This window comes from Rhinichthys klamathensis, unplaced genomic scaffold, assembly GCF_029890125.1.
Source record: "Rhinichthys klamathensis goyatoka isolate OS25496 unplaced genomic scaffold, OSU_Roscu_1.1 h1tg000127l_1, whole genome shotgun sequence".
Taxonomy (NCBI): Eukaryota; Metazoa; Chordata; class Actinopteri; order Cypriniformes; family Leuciscidae; genus Rhinichthys; species Rhinichthys klamathensis.
In genome coordinates this window covers 2,268,791-2,290,524 of record NW_026606664.1, presented here as the reverse complement: position 1 = coordinate 2,290,524, position 21,734 = coordinate 2,268,791, and the positions used below count along the sequence as shown (strand labels likewise).

General features: G+C 38.4%; 1 protein-coding gene across 1 annotated transcript in view; it reads right to left on the bottom strand.

Moving 5' to 3' along the window:
* ncanb (neurocan b) overlaps positions 1 to 21,734 on the bottom strand; it is a 133,189-nt gene that overhangs the window by 14,087 nt on the left and 97,368 nt on the right. Inside the window, exons 10-11 of the mRNA XM_056256470.1 lie at positions 14,564 to 14,677; positions 318 to 476 (exon numbers count right to left, since the gene is read on the bottom strand). Coding sequence (XP_056112445.1) covers positions 318 to 476; positions 14,564 to 14,677 — 273 coding nt within the window. The remainder of the gene's footprint in view (positions 1 to 317; positions 477 to 14,563; positions 14,678 to 21,734) is intronic.

Genomic DNA, 21,734 nt, shown 5'->3' with positions numbered 1-21,734 from the left:
GATAATAATAAGTAGCAAATCAGAATAATATAATGATTTCTGAAGGATCATGTAGCACTGGAGACTGAAGTAATGGCTGCTTAAAATCATCACTGGAATAAATTACATTTTAAAATGAATTATTATCAGTTATTTTAAATTAAATTAAATAATATTTGACAATATTACAGTTTTTATTGTATTTTTGATTAAATCAATTCATTCTTGGTAAGTCTTCTTTTGAACAGTCGTGTAAACGTTTATTTTTAGAAGTACACAAGCATGTTGAACCTGCAGAACATTAATTGTGCATTTGTTTAAATTGAGTAGATACTGACCATTAATGAAGTCCTGCTCTTGCGTGGAGTGGATACTGGCCAGGTGACCGCTGTGCTCTCTGCAGTCCTTCTCAGCGTCCTCCCATGTGTGTCTACGGGTGAAGTACCTGTAGCAGTGGCCGTGAAACTTCCTCCAGTTGTGCTCGCAACCCTCAGTATCTGCGTTGAGAGAGAAAGAGAGCGCGAGTTACAGAAAAGAGTTTGAGACATTAGCGAAAATGCTACTAGTTAGCATTTAGCATTACAATTAGCATAACAATGTGAGTGAAAGTTTAACAGAATGAAAGATTAGCATGAACTTCTTAGCATTTGTTTTTTTCATGGTGTTTAAAAAGACCTTTCAGCAATAATCTCACACATAGCTACATGCTAGCCTACTTAAGCACTCAACTTTAGCTCCTCTGAAGTGACACATCCATGCGTTTTATTCGCCTCTCTTTGTTGTGTCACTCTAATCCATGGCTGTAATCATAAGCAGTTTAGCATTAGTAAAAACACGTCTTAATCCATTCAAACGACAACAATCTAGATAAACGTCTTCTGCAGCTAAGTTCAACGGCTAATTAAGCCCCGTCACATTCTTGTCAGAACTGCCTCTTTCTAACCCTCTGGGACTCTACCGCATCTGGGTACACGACGATCATAAAATCTCTACTCTTCTGAGCGTGTGTGGCTTCGTACATTTGTGTATGTTTTTGAGGGTGAAGGTTTTAGCCATCCCAGACTCCCCATTTCACGAAGCTCCAAGCATTTTGCTGCCTTTTTTACTCCTAGCAAATTCAAAGCGACATTGGTAAATTGGCTGCTGCAAATTGGCCCGTATGGGCCTCTGTTTAGCATGCAGATGGGTGCGAGAGCTGCCTGAACATAGGGCAGAGGAACAGAATGTACCGCAAGAAAGTATTTAAGGCGCCACGATCACTGCAGTCGCCATGGGTCTACGTGTCCAAAATGTTAACGCCAACTGTCAATCACATTACTTCCTCATTGTCTTGATCAGAATGAAAATGAAACCATAATTTGCTTTTCTCCATTACGAATACAATCCTAGATGGTGCTGGTAAACCAGAATAGGTTTCTTTTGGTAAAGCTGGTTAAAGTTATCAATTTGACACTGCAGACCAATGTCAGCATGTCCAAAATGTACAATTACAAGAGAAAATGTGAATAACAATTGAATTTGGTAGCTAAATAAAACAAAAATGACCAAAGTTTACCTCAGCGGAAATGTTATCATTAAATTATTCATGCAATTTTAAGGTTTTTATATCATGTGGTGACGCATACATGAAATATTCTTCATATTGCATCACCAAAATGAAAATATTAGCAACAAAATTACTATTTTTTTCTTCAAATTTTAACATTAGCATTTTACCAAAACACTGTTTGATTTAAGGTGCTGTGAATGCTATTGGTCAAAAATGATCAAATAAAAAATAAACAGCCGAATATTAAAAAAAAACATACAATTTTCTTAATTCACCTGGCAAATAAAAATACATTTTGGTTCCTGTTTAGCCATATCACTAACAGAGCTAAAAGGATTGCTATTTGCTAAAACAACCTTTTCATTTAAATACATAGCATTTCTTGTTTTGTACCCTCCACTTCCACATGTTTTCATTCCCTGAAAACGATTAATTCAAGAGATTCAGAGCTAAACTTTGAGAGCAGCCTAATTTAACCTGAGTCAGAGGGATCTAGCCTGAAGCTAACCTGAAAGAAAACACTGCCCAGAACAAAAGATTCTCTCTCATATGCTTTGGCATTCAAGTGGCTTTCTGTTCTCTAGGGAGAAAACAAACTGGCTGCTCTTTTTTTATTGCTGCTGAGGCTGGAACAACATGTCAAGTTTCCCAAAAGAGGATGAACAGTGTTAGCTAATCTATAAGGGAAGAGCTAATATTTAATGTGGCAAAAAATCTCAACTGGTGGGTCATGAACCAAAAATAGGTTGCAGGTCTAATAGGGTTGAGAATAGCAGGAAAAAAACAATGCTAAACGTGAATTTAAATGTGTTTCTTGCTGTGTATCAAAGTTATGTCAACTGTGTGAATGAAAATAGAGAGCAGTAAGACTCGGTTGAGCATTGCAATTTGATCAGTCCAAGAGACCGGAACCACACTGCGTACAAGCTTCTGGATCCATTCAGGAATGTTGACAGTGTATTGTAATACAGTGGGAACGTGTCCAAATTGGTGCGCTCCAGCAGAGCCGGCTCTCTTATCTCCAGTCGCAGGAAGAATAGAGATGCTGGAGGCATTACAAGTCACCGTTGGCATACATTGGCACCTGGCCCGGATTAGGAATGGGCAGTTGTCACCAGTCCTCCACCTGAAAGCCTTCACCCCCAAAGCCTAGTGGGAGTTGCAATCCTTTGAAGAAAGCAGCCCAATGGGGTTCAAAGCAGATGATATTGCTCACGGCAGACTTTACTTCTATATCCTGCGCTCATTAAACCAGTCCTACTGCAAATATTTGCAAAAAAGACCTGTGGAAGAGCAGCCGAGCGGAGTCCTTGTTCATTTGTCACTTCTTTGAGAGGCTCAACTGGTGAATCATGAACCAAAAATGGGTTGTAGGTCTGATAGGGCCAAAAAAAAAGCAATTTTAAATAAATAACAATAAATAAAATACAATACAATACAATACAATACATAGACTCTTCTTTGAGAGGCTAGCTAGCTGTCTCGGACATTTAGTTTATCTGGAGCTTCTTTAGAGCGTCACGTTGACGGTTGGCAAGTTTTCGTGATTAATGCATGGCAAGTGAATGAGCAGCAGTTAAAAATAAAAAGGGCAAGTGCTTCCAACTGAGTGATTGGGTCATTTATTCCCATCACAATGTGATATATTAGTGCTGTGTTTTCGACACCACTGATGATGAAGCATTTGGTGGGTTGATTTTCAGGTGACGCCATTTTAGTGCAGGGCGTTTTTGTTCTTTGCGAGAATAGAGGCCGTAAACAAGCGCAAGTAGACACAAGAAGCAATAGTGAAGATTACGGTCTCAGCCACATCATTCTGTCTTGGATGATGTAGTCAAGATCATCCAAGAGCAAGGAGTGATAAGTGCACTTTCACAGATGTGAAAGTGATGGAGTGAGAGCAGAGGGGCGAATACTGGAACAAGGGGTGACAAACATGTTGCCATTTCAGTTCGTGTACAGACACCATCCGTATAGGTGAGAAAAAAACTGCCAGGGAGATGCATGCTTATAGCCTCAACGGTGCAGGCTGTTGGCACACTTGATTTAAAGGGGATGGCGCTTGTTAAAGCTGATGCGAGCCGAAAGCACTCGGGTTTCATGCACTCACAGCCACAAGGTTTATCGAGAGCAATTACAGGCCGTCCGCGGGGAGCCCATTACGACGCTTGGCTTTACGGCTCTGCAACTGGTATAGGATCCATCCAGGATCTGATTTAGGATTTCCTAAACTCAGAAAAATGTACATAAAATTTTAATTACATACAATGAGTCAAGCCATTAAAAAATCTATCTGTCTGTCTGCCCGTCCGTTCGTCCATCCATCCATTTTCAAACATTTTTTTCAAACATTCGTAATTGGTCTTGTACCTTGCTTGTCTAATTCATAACTACAGATATTCAAAGAATATCTTTGAATTTCAGTTAATTTTTCATTTTAAGTCTACTTTTAAGGCACTGTCAATCCAAAGCTGAATGGCACACAACCCTTACTAAAACTAAGTATAATTAATGTAAAATACCCTTTGGGACATCATGAGCAGTTTTTATATGACCTTAAAGTTTGAAAAACCCATTTAAGATATTTTATGACCCACAGGAAACCTAAAATGCCAGCATTACTGTGTGTGATCTAGCACTAAACCACCAGTAACTTGTATCAACCCCCGTCTGGAAATTCAAGCTGGTCTTTGCTGCAGAGAGGCATTCAGACTGCAAAATTTATTCACCAAACTACGTTTTGGGAATTCTGTGCACTTTTAGTGCCAATCTTCAACAATCGCGTTGATGAAACAAGACTAGGAAAGTTTCCAAGTACTAGAAAGTCTTCCTAAAATGTTTTCCTCTTTTTCCAGCTGCCTCAGTAACACTAACACTCTGCAGCATTCATCATATTCCCCCCAACAGTAGGGAGACATTTTTCACTGGCTCACAGCCCTGATTGGCAAGCTTAAAAAAAAGAAAGAAAGAAAGAAAAAAGAATCCTCATGCTGTGGCTCTCTGACGCATGAAGACTGAAGCTTGATACCACAGGTTATTAGGTAGCGTATCGATGTGGACCTATGCCGAAAAACTCTCCAGAACAACTCAACCATGTTGATTATTTATCTAAATTAGTGGTTTTCAATCCTGGCCCTGGGGACCCACTGCTCTGCATGTTTCATGTCTCCCTTATTCAACACACCTGTTTCAGGTCATCAGCTCATTAGGCTTTATGAACTGATGTGTCAGATAAGAAAGACATTGGAAATGTGCAGAGGGGTAGGTCCCCAAGACTAGGATTGAAAACCACTTATCTAAATAATACTAGTCTAAGTGACTTTAGACATTTTGGAATGACTCAAAATCCGCCCCACAAACTCAAACAACAAACTAACATGCAACAACTGCTAATTATTTTGAATATGTCCTTAAACCTCATTAATATGCTTTAGCTACTACACCTTCAACTTCCAACTTGCCATATGTGGAATATGCAAATGAACTCAGACAGCAAGTGTCTTCTGATTGGCTAAACAAAGAATCCAACCACAGCCTGATGTCAAATACAAATATATAATATTATTAAATATACTATCCTTGATATCATATGTGGGTATATACACTCACCGGCCACTTTATTAGGTACACCTGTCCAACTGCTCGTTAACACTTAATTTCTAAGCAGCCAATCACATGGCGGCAACTCAGTGCATTTAGGCATGTAGACATGGTCAAGACAATCTCCTGCAGTTCAAACCAAGCATCAGTATGGGGAAGAAAGGTGATTTGAGTGACTTTGAACGTGGCATGATTGTTGGTGCCAGAAGGGCTGGTCTGAGTATTTCAGAAACTGCTAATCTACTGGGATTTTCACGCACAACCATCTCTAGGGTTTACAGAGAATGGTCCGAAAAAGAAAAAACATCCAGTGAGCGGCAGTTCTGTGGGCGGAAATGCCTTGTTGATGCCAGAGGTCAGAGGAGAATGGCCAGACTGGTTCGAGCTGATAGAAGGGCAACAGTGACTGAAATAACCACTCGTTACAACCGAGGTATGCAGCAAAGCATTTGTGAAGCCACAACACGCACAACCTTGAGGCGGATGGGCTACAACAGCAGAAGACTCCACCGGGTACCACTCATCTCCACTACAAATAGGAAAAAGAGGCTACAATTTGCAAGAGCTCACCAAAATTGAACAGTTGAAGACTGGAAAAATGTTGCCTGGTCTGATGAGTCTCGATTCCTGTTGAGACATTCAGATGTTAGAGTCAGAATTTGGCGTAAACAGAATGAGAACATGGAACCATCATGCCTTGTTACCACTGTGCAGGCTGGTGGTGGTGGTGTAATGGTGTGGGGGATGTTTTCCTGGCACACTTTAGGCCCCTTAGTGCCAATTGGGCATCGTTTAAATGCCACGGCCTACCTGAGCATTGTTTCTGACCATGTCCATCCCTTTATGGCCACCATGTACCCATCCTCTGATGGCTACTTCCACCATGTCACAAAGCTCTAATCATTTCAAATTGGTTTCTTGAACATGACAATGAGTTCACTGTACTAAAATGGCCTCCACAGTCACCAGATCTCAACCCAATAGAGCATCTTTGGGATGTGGTGGAACGGGAGATTCGCATCATGGATGTGCAGCCGACAAATCTGCGGCAACTGTGTGATGCCATCATGTCAATATGGACCAAACTCCCTGAGGAATGCTTCCAGCACCTTGTTGAATCTATGCCACGAAGAATTGAGGCAGTTCTGAAGGCAAAAGGGGGTCCAACCCGTTACTAGCATGGGGTACCTAATAAAGTGGCCGGTGAGTGTATATATATATATATATATATATATATATATATACACACACTCACCTAAAGGATTATTAGGAACACCTGTTCAATTTCTCATTAATGCAATTATCTAATCAACCAATCACATGGCAGTTGCTTCAATGCATTTAGGGGTGTGGTCCTGGTCAAGACAATCTCTTGAACTCCAAACTGAATGTCAGAATGGGAAAGAAAGGTGATTTAAGCCATTTTGAGCGTGGCATGGTTGTTGGTGCCAGACGGGCCGGTCTGAGTATTTCACAATCTGCTCATTTCTAGGGTTTACAAAGAATGGTGTGAAAAGGGAAAAACATCCAGTATGCGGCAGTCCTGTGGGAGAAAATGCCTTGTTGATGCTAGAGGTCAGAGGAGAATGGGCCGACTGATTCAAGCTGATAGAAGAGCAACTTTGACTGAAATAACCACTCGTTACAACCGAGGTATGCAGCAAAGCATTTGTGAAGCCACAACACGCACAACCTTGAGGTGGATGGGCTAAAACAGCAGAAGACCCCACCGGGTACCACTCATCTCCACTACAAATAGGAAAAAGAGGCTACAATTTGCAAGAGCTCACCAAAATTGGACAGTTGAAGACTGGAAAAATGTTGCCTGGTCTGATGAGTCTCAATTTCTGTTGAGACATTCAGATGGTAGAGTCAGAATTTGGCGTAAACAGAATGAGAACATGGATCCATCATGCCTTGTTACCACGGTGCAGGCTGGTGGTGGTGGTGTAATGGTGTGGGGGATGTTTTCTTGGCACACTTTAGGCCCCTTAGTGCCAATTGGGCATCGTTTAAATGGCACGGCCTGCCTGAGCATTGTTTCTGACCATGTCCATCCCTTTATGGCCACCATGTACCCATCCTCTGATGGCTACTTCCAGCAGGATAATGCACCATGTCACAAAGCTCTAATCATTTCAAACTGGTTTCTTGAACATGACAATGAGTTCACTGTACTAAAATGTCTCCCACAGTCACAAGATCTCAACCCAATAGAGCATCTTTGGGATGTGGTGGAACGGGAGCTTCGTGCCCTGGATGTGCATCCCACAAATCTCTATCAACTGGAAGATGCTATCCTATCAATATGGGCCAACATTTCTAAAGAATGCTTTCAGCACCTTGTTGAATCAATGCCACATAGAATTAAGGCAGTTCTGAAGGCGAAAGGGGGTCAAACACAGTATTAGTATGGTGTTCCTAATAATCCTTTAGGTGAGTGTATATATATATATATAAATATATATATATAATATTTATAAGGGCGGGGGCATTCTGCCTGGCATTCATATAAAAAATTGCTTGCAAGAAATTAAAAGGGAAAAAAAGACTAGCTGGAAATTTGTACCTCTACTCAACTCCTTAGCACTCTTCACCACGCGCTCCTGTTGATGTGATGTTATAATTAAGAAATCTTCATTAGTGCAAACACTATCTAAAGACCCAGAAGGCCAGGATTAATCTGGCTGTGCTCAATATTAGTTGATGCAGGACCTCAGTGGTACAGCTCACTGTCTGTCTTGATTATTTTCAGATCTGACTCCCAACTCACACTAGACGGCATGTAACATCTTTTCAGCTGTCGATCAGTCTGTTAGTCTTGACAAAACTTCCTTCAAGATAAAAAAAATTGCCGTCAGGTTAGATTAGTGCATTGTTTAACCTTGTTACAAGCACGCAAATGTCAATAATTAGCCATTTTCTCCCATATAGGCAAACTTGGGGACAGAAAATAATCAGGGCTTGGGGAAAAATGTCACACAAATGCCCCAGATATGTGGGGTAAAATATATATTCAGCTACCTCATTATAAGTGTATCTGCAAACTAAGTGCTAATATTCTGTATCAATGAATTATTTTGGATTAAACTGTTTAACTCTTTGTAAGGTATTCATCCGATTTTGAGCGTTTCGTCGGATCTCCTGCTTCTTGTTTTCTTACAAAATGTGTGTTTTTCTTCCCTCAATATGAGTCAACACCGCCAGATACAAAAATAACCTGCCAAATATGTATAACACATATTGACAAATTCAGCATTCTAGCATGAAAGAATGGATTGAGACAACATGATGCATTTTCAGATGTATCTAATGAACGCACCACCATCAGACAGAAAATCTTACAGAGGTAAATTTATATTTAAGAAAAGTAATTTAATGCTGTGGAGTACAGGATAATTTTGCAGAATAGCTTGCTTCACACAAATTAAAAGTTGTTATGTAAAGAGGAATGATCATATGTTACTTTTCAACCAAGACAATGCTTCTGCCCAGGTTGAAAACAAAACCAAGAAGTGGCTTGAGGCTCATGTTTTGAACTGATCCGAGTCCAGATTTGATAGTGAATATTTGGTCTCATATTAAACTCAAACTAACTGGGAGACATTTTTCAACTATGCATGAACTATTTGAAGCCATTAACATTGAGTAAAAGAACACTGACTTTTCTTCCTGCAAAAAGCTGTCAGGCTTTAAACAGTTAAAGATAACAAAGAGGAAGGCTGTTGACTGCTAAGTTACTTTATTTACAGTATGTGAGCAATTCTTGCTAATTTCCTGACCAGTGATATGTGACTAAAATTGTTAAGACCATTAAAATACCACTAAATATTTAGCAATTTTTGGCTTGGCCCCTTTTTTGTGTAGACAGAAAAAAATATTACAAATTACCTAAGACAAAATAATAATAAAATAACAATAAAAAAACCTCACCAGAGCCTGTGTGATGTTGTTGAACTCAAGAAAGAGCACTGTAAGGATAAAGACTAACTCAATTTTCCAAAAGAAAATCTCATAAATATATGAAATAAATAAATTCCTACCATGGGGGGAGCTGTGTTGTGAAATACAGGGTTTGGACAATGAAACAATATTTTATTGGTGTAGGCAGGGCCTCATTTTGTGGTTAATACAGCAACCATTTCATCTTGGGAAATAGCCAGTAGCCAGATGGATTTTGATCCATTCCTCTTCCAGTGATTGCTTGATGCTGGTGGAGGAAAGCGTTTTCTGACTTGCTCCTCCAAAACACTTCAAAGTGGCTCAATAATATTTAGATCTGTTGATTGTACAGGCCATGGGACTTCACTTTCATGTTCATCAAAGCATTCTGTCACAAGTCTTGCTGTGTGTATTGGTGCATTATCATGCTGATAACACCCCCTTTAGGGTACAATGTTTGAATCATTAGGTGCACATGGTCCTCCAGATCGGTTCGGTAGATGGTTCGGTAGGTCTTGGCAGTGATGCGCCGATCAAGCACAGTAGGGACTGTCATGAAATTGCAGACCAAACCATTAATGATTCACTGCATGCTTCACTCTGGGCAGCAACAGTTTGGGTGTTAAGCCTCATTGGGATTTGGAAAAGACAGTGAAGGTGGACTCATCAGAGAACAATACATGTTTTACATTGTCCACAGCCCAAGATTTGCACTGCTGGCACCAATGAAACCAACATTTGGCATTGGCACGAGTGACCAAACGTTGGGCTATAACAGTCCGCCCATGAATATTGACTGTGGAGCTCCAGACGAACAGTTTTGGTTGAAACAGGAGAGTCGAGGTGCACATCTAATTCTGCAGTGAGTTGGGAAGCTGTGGTTATGTTTTTTGGGTTAGCACCTGGACATCTCTTTCAGACAGCTTCCTCATGTGTCGACAGTTACGCTTGCTGAATGTGGTTCGTCCTACGTGGTGGTATGCTGACATTACTCTCAATACACCACAAAGACTTGCTGTCCTGGTCACAAATGAGCCAGAGAGACACGCACCAACAATTTGTCCTCTTTTGAACTCTGATATTTCTCCCATTATGTTGTGTGGATTGCAATAATTCATGGACAGCTGTGCCATTGCTCTGCTAATTCAACCTTCACACTCTGCTTTTAATGATGGAATGTAAAATCAGTCAAGACTGACCACCAGACCGCACATATACAATATATAAGTGTGAAACCTCCAACACTATACTGGCCAGTGTTTCAGCGTACCTTTACACGACAACGATGTGCTAAAAGTTTTTCACATACAGACGGCAATGTTGTCAAAGGTCCCTATTCACACGGAAAACGACAAAAAATGCTGTATTATTCATACCCGGCCAGTAGATGGTGAAACATTACGCGCCTATAGATTGAACACGTAATACACATGCGCATGACGTCACCATTTCACAAATTCACGTTTTTGTTGTAAATGGAGACAATAAAGAAATCGTTTAAAAAAAACCTACACTTTGAAACCCGTTTTCAAATGTTTGAGTTTCCAGTCCCCCAAAAAGCTGTTGTCATGTAAATGAACGGCCAAAACGCCGTTCCATTTTCAGTTGAAAACGGTGTCGTGTAAACGGCCATTGTCCAATTGACAATTGTTCATTGTCTAACCCCTGTAATTAATAGTAAGGCTGTGTGAAAAGGACAACAAAACTGGCTGGGATGTTTATGTCATCACACTAGGCCGAGGACAAACTGATTTTGTGGTGGATCTAAGTTAATAAGCATCAGGCATGACTCTAGCTCATAAATCTTCCCCACACATTTGACTTAAACACTTCACAGTCAGGCAGATCTGGTGGGAATTGCTTGCACTCACTAAATTATGAGCTGGAAGGGAGAGATATATGCAGAAATTGTGAGCGTGGGGTTTGGAAGTCTTCGCAGGCGGTTTCCTGCATGGAAAGCATTGGTTTAAAATGGGATTCGGCAAGCCACGAGCGGCATTAATGTCCCTTCATTCTCACTCTGGATTGCGCACATTTATCCAAAGGCACTCTCTGTTCTCTCTGAACAAATATTTACGTTACGGATTGGGAGTGTAGAACTGAACAACTGCATTATATTAACATACGCAAGTGGCATGAAATATGTTTTGAAGTGCATTCTGCAGCACTGGAAATAATTAAGCATGTCACATGCTAATCAACTTTTTATTCAATTCGCAAAGGATTCGCTTCACACAAAGAAAAAAGGTGCAGTTCTTTTTGTTCAATTTCTTGAGTTTAAGAAACCCAATTGAGCAGAAATTGCCAGGTACATGATGTACCCCTCAAGATTTGACAAGAGTAGATTTAGAGGGACAGGGAAGCGTTCGAGACCAAATTACAGGAGCTAAAAGCTACATTTCTTCAGAGTGAATGTTTCATGCAATGTTTTAATGCGTTCAAAAATGCTTTTACCGCAATTCGAGCATCCGGAAGAGTTGCAATTAGCATAATATATTAATTGGCTCAGTGGGTCTGTTGATACACACACTACACTGTGTATCGAACAGCTGGCCTTTGAACCTGCCGGTTTGGTGGTGTTATAGGTGTATTGACATCGGTAGTGGTCGCCATGGAAACTGGAGGTTTCTGTTGGAAGCAGGTGAGCTTCAAAGGACTGATGTGGTTGTGATGAGAACAGACAGTCTTTGAATCACATTACACCGGAGACTGGGCGAGCAAACAAATTAACTTGACACGGGCTTCAGCTCCTCTTTGATCATTCTTATTGAAGAGGTGTGCGTGATTGTACATTAACCACTGTTCTCGCACAAAAACATCCATATTGGTCCTCTTGAGATGTAATTTAAAAATGCTATTCCAGGTAAGAAATTTATGTTTAACAGAAATCGTGACAAGGCGGTGATGCAACCCTGATATGCTGTGTGTCGTGAGTGTCATATATATGTCATACATATATACATTAAGAGCAAAATAAACAACCCATATACAGTATATATATTAGTATCTGCCCGCTTTCTCCACCACATATCCCTTTTATTTGAGCCAAACCAAGTAGCTCTCCAAACCAAATAAATCGAAAGATTTGAAGCAAAAAGTATTTTCCATGAAGCACTGCAACGATGTAATCAAATTAAAAACTGTCAAAACATAAAACTATTGATATAAAGTTGTTGATTATACACATAAAACAATATATTTTAATGTATTGTACAATATTCAGATTTAAATAGAAGAATAACCGTTTTTTTCTTTAAGTTGTCATTTAAAGATTATTAAACTATAATTTCAAATCAGTTTTTCTGGAGAAGATTATTGGGATTTTTACTTCCGGAAGCAAAAACAAGTAATTCCCATGAAGCACTGCAAATGATATAATTGAATTAAAAGCTGTCAAAACATAAAACTATTGATTTAAAGATTGACTATAAATATAAAAACAATTTAAGTTATTGCACAGTTTTCAGATATAAATACAAATGTAAAGTCGCTTCACATTTATTACTATGCATTCAACGTAGTTAAAGTAAAGTTTCTGCAAAAGAAGAACAGATTTTTAAGTTTTTATTAGAAGATCATTAAAAGTCAGTTCTTCTGGAGAAATTGAAATTGATTTTTACTTTCAGAACCTGACTGTTGCACTCTGCAATCTTTTGCCACATGGTTTGTCCAATCAAAATTGAAAATTTAATTAAGCACTTGTACAAAATATTTTTTTTAAAATTAAATATTACACACTGAAAGTATTCCCAGATGTTAATGGAATAGTTCAACCAAAATGAACATTCCCTCATCACCAGAACGCAGCCATGAGCCCGTTCCAGTCCACTGCTCCCACTTCTCCGGCATAAAGTGTGTGTATGATGGGAGGGCCTTCCCCCACTCTCTCCGGGGGTCTGCATTTGGAGGGGAGGATTTGGGTGAAGGTGCGTTTCGCTCCACCAGAGCGATCGCAAGTCCGACTGCCTCTCTCCTACTGCTTCCTCTATTTTCTCACTCCCGTTTCCCTCTCTGTCTCACTTACTCTCTCTCATGGCTGGGACAGGATTGATCGCCCATGCTTCATTGCCTTGCAGCTGAACGTTTGGTTGTAATGTTTGGTTGGATGGTACAGCAAACACATTTAGGTGGGAGAAAGCAAGCATGCTGTGGAGGTCTGACATTGCTGTGGATTACACACATTTGCTGCGTCTCAGTACAGGTGCACTGCAGCTTGTTTAGGTTGACAGGACTCACTTGGGCTATCCGTACCTATTGCTGTCTGTGTGAAGGCTCATATCTGAAGCTGCATTATTTTTTGTCACTATATACTTATGTATCATCTCATATCTCACCATATAAATATATTACTTGATTTTGATTGGTCACTTGTGACATTCTGCAGATAAATATTTTTGTATATAAATTATTTATTTACCCTCTTAATATAATATCAGTGCGGTTATTGTTAACTATAACTATTAAAAATAGTTTTCATTAATTCAAGAATAAAATATAAAAACAAGATCACAAACTTAAATGTAAAAAAAACCTTCAATGTTGCCTTGGCAACGAACTGAAATAAAAAAAGTTGTTGAAAATTGCTAAAACTGAATTAAAGTTAAATAAACATATTTTTAAGAAAAGCTAATAAAAATGAAAAAAGCACATAAAACAAACTTAAACAAAACTTAAACTAAAACAAAATTAAAATGAAAACTAAAAATGTAAAAAGGCTCATAAAAATAATAAATACTATAATAGTATATAAATGACCCTAATGTAATATAATATAATTATTGCTGTGAAATCAATTACTCGCGATTAATCGCATCTAACATAAAAGTATATGTTTATACATCATATGTGTGTATGCATATATATATATATTATATGTGTCCGTGTGTATACTGTGTGGGTGTGTATACTGTATACACACACACACTATCACAGACACACACAGACATTTATATATAATATATATATATATATAAATATAATAATATACGTACATACACACATATATTATTACTAAACAAACAAGACCTCGTGGTTTCATATTTGTCTCCTCCTAAGCTTCAGACAAGATCTCAACAACATCATACATAGGCTCAGATTTTTCTCACACTTGTCTCTTTTAAAGTTTAGTAGAGACCTCAACAACTTTACAAATTGTGCACCAAGTCAAGAACTGTAAATGCACCAAAGTAAAAAACAATCCATACATTCAGAGTTAAAGCCTATATTAAGAGTGAAGTAACGCAGAAATAAGGTTAACGTTAATCTTAATTGCTGACACACAATATTTCTCATGTCTTATTTGAGTCTATTTTGATATCTCCTAAGAAGAAACATTTGAAATGCTATTAATACAACAATGAGTGATATATTAGAATCACAACTACATATCATTTCTTGTCCATTTAAAAACACTTTTGAATCAATCTAGGAATTGTTTTAAAGGATGCTGTTTATACCAGATCATGTAAGTGTGCATGTGTGTTATTTTATTACCTTTCTCACAAGTGGCTCCACCATAGCTGGGCAGACACAGGCATACAAAAGAGTTGATCTCGTCAATGCAGGTGCCTCCATTCTGACATGGATTGGACTGACAATCATCAATATCTGTGAGGACAAACAGAGACAGAGATTATTAAAATTCTGAAACAACTCATTATGTTGAGATTTTTTTTGAACCTTTTCATTAGAGCCGAGAAAGTACCGCAGGTGCTATAAAATGGTACACCAGAAAGTTGCGATTCTGTATTTTTCAATTTTCAAACTTCCATGTCCTAACATTGCTATATTTCAAATTACTGAGGTAAAATGTCTTGCTGGCGTTTCAGCAATGAACTAGTTTGACACGTTGACTGAAATCGCTATAATAATGAGCTAGACCGTTTTTACAAACCCTTTAAAGAAGAAAAAAAGAATTCAAACGAGAGCAGACCAGCAGGGAATATCAAATCTTTGTGTACGCAGGGGGGAAATAATCGCCCGGCTCTGCTGAAAATGTATTTACTGTGGCTTGCTAATCTTACTTCAAGAACTGAACATACATCTATGATTATGTTGTTTCTCTCATATCATATTTTAATCAAATGTTTGGAAACAAGATTAAGCACATATTTACATTTATATATTATGGTTTTCAATCTAGAGAACAATGTAACAGACACATATGCGCTATTTACACTAGTTTCACTCAAATTAATTTCAAGTATACCATACAAAGCACATTTGCATAAACGTAATTGGCACATTTCCAGATATTTCAGCATGACAGCTGTGATGGTAAACTTGACATTTTGTAATCTCATTTGGCAAGTTAATGCACTATAAAAGTTAACTGTAAATAAGCAGTGCGGAAAATACATAATGATTTGGACTTCAGCTTTTTATTACAAATCTTCGGGACGCAATCTGTTGAGGTTCTTCTTGTGTAACAGGGAACTACACTAACATTTTCCACTGGTGGCACTTGCGCTACTAACTTTTTCAGTTACTAGCGCAAAACATGATTTGGTCGCACAAATTATTTATATAGTAAGCCGCTCTGGATAATAATGACCAATAGTGAAACTGTATTGCATACAGATGTGCTTTTTATTTTACTCTCCATATTTTAAAACACATGCCTTCTTGTTTTCTTTAAAAATGGTTGGGATAGATTTACTGCAATAGAAAATACAGTAGCCTACACAATAAAGTGCTAAATTAATTTCTTTTGGATTTCACCATGCTATGGTTGGCACAGATGGGCAGACTTCTGAACTCTTAAGGAAAAGTAAAATAAATATAATATGTCATTGTGAAGCTTCAATGATTCGTGTTTGAATTGTTTTGACGCAGTTACAAATTTGGACAGTCCTGCAATTGAAGGCCCACAGAATTTACAGTAGGGCTGCACTATATTGGTAAAAAAATGACATTGCGATATTTGATTTTTCTGCGATATATATTGCGATATAAAAACAATTTCACCAGATGACTTGAATAGCTCTACTTGGAAAGAATGAATCATTCTAGAATGACTCTTGAGTTCAGTGTTGGACAGATCAGTTGTTATTTTAACCATTCATTAAAGTGAATCGGTTCAAAGGAGTCAGTTCGCGAATCGGACGTGTCATTAACGGACCACGGCACACGTTGTGTGATTATCCAGGCAGTTTAGGACATCGCACAAGATATGTCTCAACACAGAAAACATTTCATCACCAGATAGATTTTTTGTTTTGTTTATTGAAAGAGTGGTTTATGCCATCTGAATGTGTGGAAAGCTTTTCAGAGAAGATGAGGCAACGTTATTTTAGCACAATTCACAACCAGTGGTAGTTCAGAAAAAAAAAAACTTCGGTCTTCCGACCTTTTACCATCGTGTATTCTCAAAGATATTCAGTCAACTCAATTCATTATTATGAGCGAGGGAGGGAGAGAGAGCGCGCGCGCGACTGGGGCTTTCACTCTCTCTGCTCGTTCTCTCAGTTAAACAAGCGCGAATACGCGAAGCCAACTTGATGTGTTGAATGCTCAGAGCGCGTTATAAAACGTATTCTTAAAATACACATTTCTGTTTTAATAAATGCTCATAGTAAATCATAGCATATTGCCTAAAACATTAGGTAGGTACAAAAATAATCAAACGGTGATACATTTGCGACCCATTAAAAATTAGGGTCGCAATGGCATTTCAAAAGGTCGCATATGCGACCATTTTGGTCGCAGTGTAGTTCCCTGTGTAACCTAAATTGGTTTTGGTGCCCCCAATGCAGTGAGGCAAATGCCCTGTACTGTATCTTAAAGTTGTTTAAAACACTAAAACATTACTTTTAAATTTAAAACAAAATCGAAGACAGCAGAACAGGTAGGCCTACTGCTAAATATAGAAAGTTTAACATTCTTGAGCTTTGAAACAAAATTTCCAATGCTTCTCGAACTCTCGTCCTTGTATTTACACACACACAAAAACAAATATCCTTGTATAAAATTAGACCCGGGTCAGTGGGGTGCATGCAGACATGGACACACATACTCTAAATCCAATAGTCCACCTGCCTGCAACCATTTCTTTTGCTAATCCAGAGCTTGAGGGCAAAATCAATTAAGACACAGCTGGCAAACGAGAGCCTCTAGCCTACAAACCATCTGAGTGTATCTCCTGGGCTCCAGAGAGGGCAAAGGCAGAGGGCGGCTGGATCATCTCCACTTTGCCTGGAGTATAAAACATCCATAGCTGGATTAATGAGGTTTTAGAGGCAGAAGAAACATGCTGGGATGAAAGCGGAGCTCCGCTGTATCAAGTGGTAACGCTATCATAGAGTCGAAGGGTCAGCTGATTTCAAGCATGTCTAGACGTCCAATCCCAGGATTACAGAGCATGGGTAACAGAGTCATGCTTCTCTCATTAATACATCCAAACATTGTACACTCCAGTTGGATGCTGCACATTGGTGATGGTTGAGGAGATTCCGCCTTCTATGTAAAGCACTTTGAGTGCAGAGAAAAGCGCTATATAAATGTAATGAATTATTATTATTATTATTCTACAGTACAATGCAGGAGCCAACTATAACCTTTTTATGAGCAGATATTTTTCAGTGAATCGAAAATGTACAGTGTGAACAGTGTAGACTGATTCGCAAATTAATGATTCTTTTGGGTGGTTCCTTTTAGAAAACAAACAAACAAAATAAAACCACACACACCAAAAAACCCAGTATGACCAGTGTAATTCAATTCCCATGAACAGTTTAGTTTCAGTTAAATACAAACATAGGCTACAGCACGACAAGGGAATTCTGATTCTTGAATGAATGATTTTTATGAGCTGTTCAGTGAATCAAAAATAAAGAGCAAGAACAGTGTAATTCAATTCCCAAACAAATGACTCTTATGAACCAGTTCGTTTCAATGAATCAAAAACCCACAGTGCGGCGAGTGTAGTTTTAGTCATGATGACTGATTCTTAAGAGCAGTTCTTTTCAGTGAATCAAACACACTTAAGAATCAATCAGAGCGCTGTTATTTATTTTGTCATGTCAGACTGTCACAAACTGTTGCTGTGTTCCAGTTTGAGAATGAAATGTGAAAATGAAACTTTTTTTTTGTTCAGTATTTGTATCAAACTTAATAGATATAATTATGTATTTTAAAAGGCCTGTGAAAAGCATATTTTGCTAATATTGAAATGAGAACATTGAATTGAAATCAAATTAAATTTTTAGTGGTTTAACAGATTCAATTAACTCTTTCCCCGCCATTGGTGTAAATTTCCATCTTTACGTGTTTTCACTGTTATACGGTAGGGGACGCTATTAGGCATCTTGTGAAAGAGTACTGAATCTCCTGATCAAACCACAGACGAAGAAGACGCAGAAACATGCGATAGCATACATATGCATATGTAAAATAACATGATAATCAAACATTAAACACCATATAAATCAAAACTGCCTAATGTTAAAGAATGAAATGTCGACCCAGGAACGAGCTATAGGACTGTGAAGCTTCGGGGGAGTTGATGGACTCGATCTACTCCATCTGTGTTTTGATCATCGTTCTGAATCTGATCCAGAAGTAGTATTTGACAATAACAAGATTTTCTCAGCTTTTTGCTCAAAATATTGTTTTTTTTAATGAAACTTACACACATTCAAGTGTTTATAAAAAAGGAACGCATGAAGCTAGAATAAAACAGGGGGAGGTCTGAATCCCCCGGAATGGATCAAACTGGTCAAAGAAAACCACTCACGTCTGAAATGAACTAAAAATGGTGCACAGTAAACTGAGTAAACATCAAATGAGCCACTGGGATTTACACACTACCTGTCTTGTGCTTGAATGGCCCCTTTAGACATACATATTGACTGGGTCTCTCTACCTTCCTCCGGAGACCAATAGTATTTTGGCAACAGCCTTAGTAAAACAAGTGTCCTGAGAGCTCACCGGACAGGAAAAGAGGCCACGTGAGACAAACAGGGCCAGTACTTTGTGCCGAAAACATTGTACAGCTGAGGGCAGCCTTAGCCATTCAACCCTGTCCCTTCTGACATTGGCTTTCAAGTGTTTTCCGCAGCTTCCGAGAGCTAGAGGGAAGATGCTTAGTTTGGCATTGGCCAGATTTATGTTTTTAATTTCAGCGGCTGCTGGGGCATTTGTAAATGACGTGCCAAATAAAATGTAAACAGTCCTCCCTTCCGTTATAAATGAGACCTCAAATGCAATCAACTATTTCACGGCCAAATGATCCATCCAGTGTTTTTTCATGGGATCAGAATCTAATAACGTTTCGAGAAGCGAAAGATCAATACCACGAAGCAAGGACTCTCTCCACAACTTCTTTCGGATAATATTTTATCACGCCGTGCTTCTTGCTTCCAATAATAATGATTGAAAATACGAACGGATCTGACAGTGGCCGATTTGCAATGCATCAGCCGCCTGGGACTCAGCGCCTCTCTCTGTCCTCGGGTTGTTTGCACCTCGAAGCCTTTGCTCAAAGTGCTCTTCTTCCATCTTGTCCGTGTATATAGACACTAAACTGTTGGCTCCGCTGCTTTGTGCAGACTCCGAAAGTACATCGTGGAAGGTGACGACTCTAAAATGCTTTGCCAAAAAGGATTATTTTAACGTATCAGCACTTTTCCACATCAAATGTTTATATATTCCGAAGTTTTCTGTTTTGACCTTCTGCTTCTTGTCAGAAAACTTTTTCCAAAGTGCTCCAATTCCCCAGAGAAGGAGGAGTTTATGAGAGCCCTGAAGATGTATGACAAAGACAAGACAACCCTGACATTTCCTCAAAGGATTAGAATCACTGCAGTCGTCAGCGATGACTTTCAAAATGAGCACACTGATATTCTGAGCTTTCCGTGACATTATTTTATAACTCTTTAACATTTGAAAGATAAATTACACTCTTTCAGAGAGGCGTGTGTCCTGTTTCTGTTGATTGTTTTCATCGTAATTGCTTCGGCGGTGCGAGAATGGCTTTTTCAGCGTGGAGAGCTTTATGGAGTGTGCCCTTGGAGTGGGATAATCAGCAAACGGGAGCGGTTGATGAGCAAACAAAAATGAAACAATAATATATAAGAGTAAAAGGATGCAGCACTGGCAAGCACTTGTAATCTTTTCCTCAAGTTGCTATTACTGAGGCGGCAGTCTACAATAACATGCCTGTGGGAACAAACCCTGCTTTCAGAACACTGATGAAAAGGAGTCGTCAATTTGCGTCTAAGTAGAGTCTCTTGAGACCCTCCTAATAATGCTAACATGATGGGTCCTGGAAATTGCCATGTTTTCAGCCGAGTTTCATTTCATTTCATCATAACTTTGGGTTTGCATCAGGTTCTGGATTGTTTGTTTTAATTTTTACTAGGGTTGTCAGTTTTCATGATTAATTAATTGTAGTATTTATTTGAATATTTGATGAAAATAAATATTTAAATTTGTCATATTTAATCAAAAATAAAAAAGGAATAAAATATTTTAATTAATCACAGTGTTTGAAATGAATAAATTAGGTATTAAATTAAAAAAGATGGATAGATGGATGGATAGATGATTGATAGATAGATAGTCACCCACTGGGATCAATACTTGCATCAATACAGCTCTGACATTTCTTCATTTAAAGGATTTCAGACCTCTGACAGCGACTGCCACGCCAAAAGATTGATACATGTAGTCGTGCAAACCACATGGGTGTGCTTCAATCAATAGAAGCCATTCGGTTATTGATAAAGTAGTTTTGAGATAAATGTAGACGTCTATATACGAGAAAGGTTTACTGCTGTTATTAAAGTTGAATAAGGTTAAAAGGACCATATGAACATGTTGTCTGTTGTAGTCAAATGCGGTCTGAAACATATAGGGGCAAAATCACAAATAGATAGATAAATAGACAGACAGACTGACAGACGGATGGACAGATATATAGACACACAGACAGACAGATAGACGGAGAGATAAATAGATCGACAGGCAGACAGATAGATAGACGTATAGACATATAGATGTACAGACAGACAGATAGATAGAAAGATATATATATATAGACAGACAGACAGACAAACAGATAGACAGGAGGATAGATAGACAGACAGACAGACAGACAGACAGACAGACAGATAGATAGATAGATAGATAGATAGATAGATAGATAGATAGATAGATAGATAGATAGATAGATAGATAGATAGATAGATAGATAGATAGATAGATAGATAGATAGATAGATAGATAGATAGATAGATAGATAGATAGATAGATAGATAGATAGATCAAATTATTCTTAGCCATATGAACTCTTCTAGACAAATGTGCCATGTCCAAGTTTTGAGGAAAATCCGGTAACACTTTACAATTTGGTTCATTTGTTAACTACATTAGTTAACATTAACTAAGAATGAACAATACTTCTTCAGCATTTGTTAATCTTTGTAAATGTTAATTTCAACATTTACTAAAACTTTATTAAAATCTTGTTAACATTTGTTAATGCACTGTGAACTAACATGAACAAACAATGAACAGCTGGATTTGTATTAACTAACGTTAACAAAGATTAACAAAAACAGTAACAAATGTATTGCTCATGGTTAGTTCATGTTAGTTAATACATTAACTAATGTTTAATTAATGAACCTTATTGTAAAGTGTTACCCAAAATCCTCATGTTTTT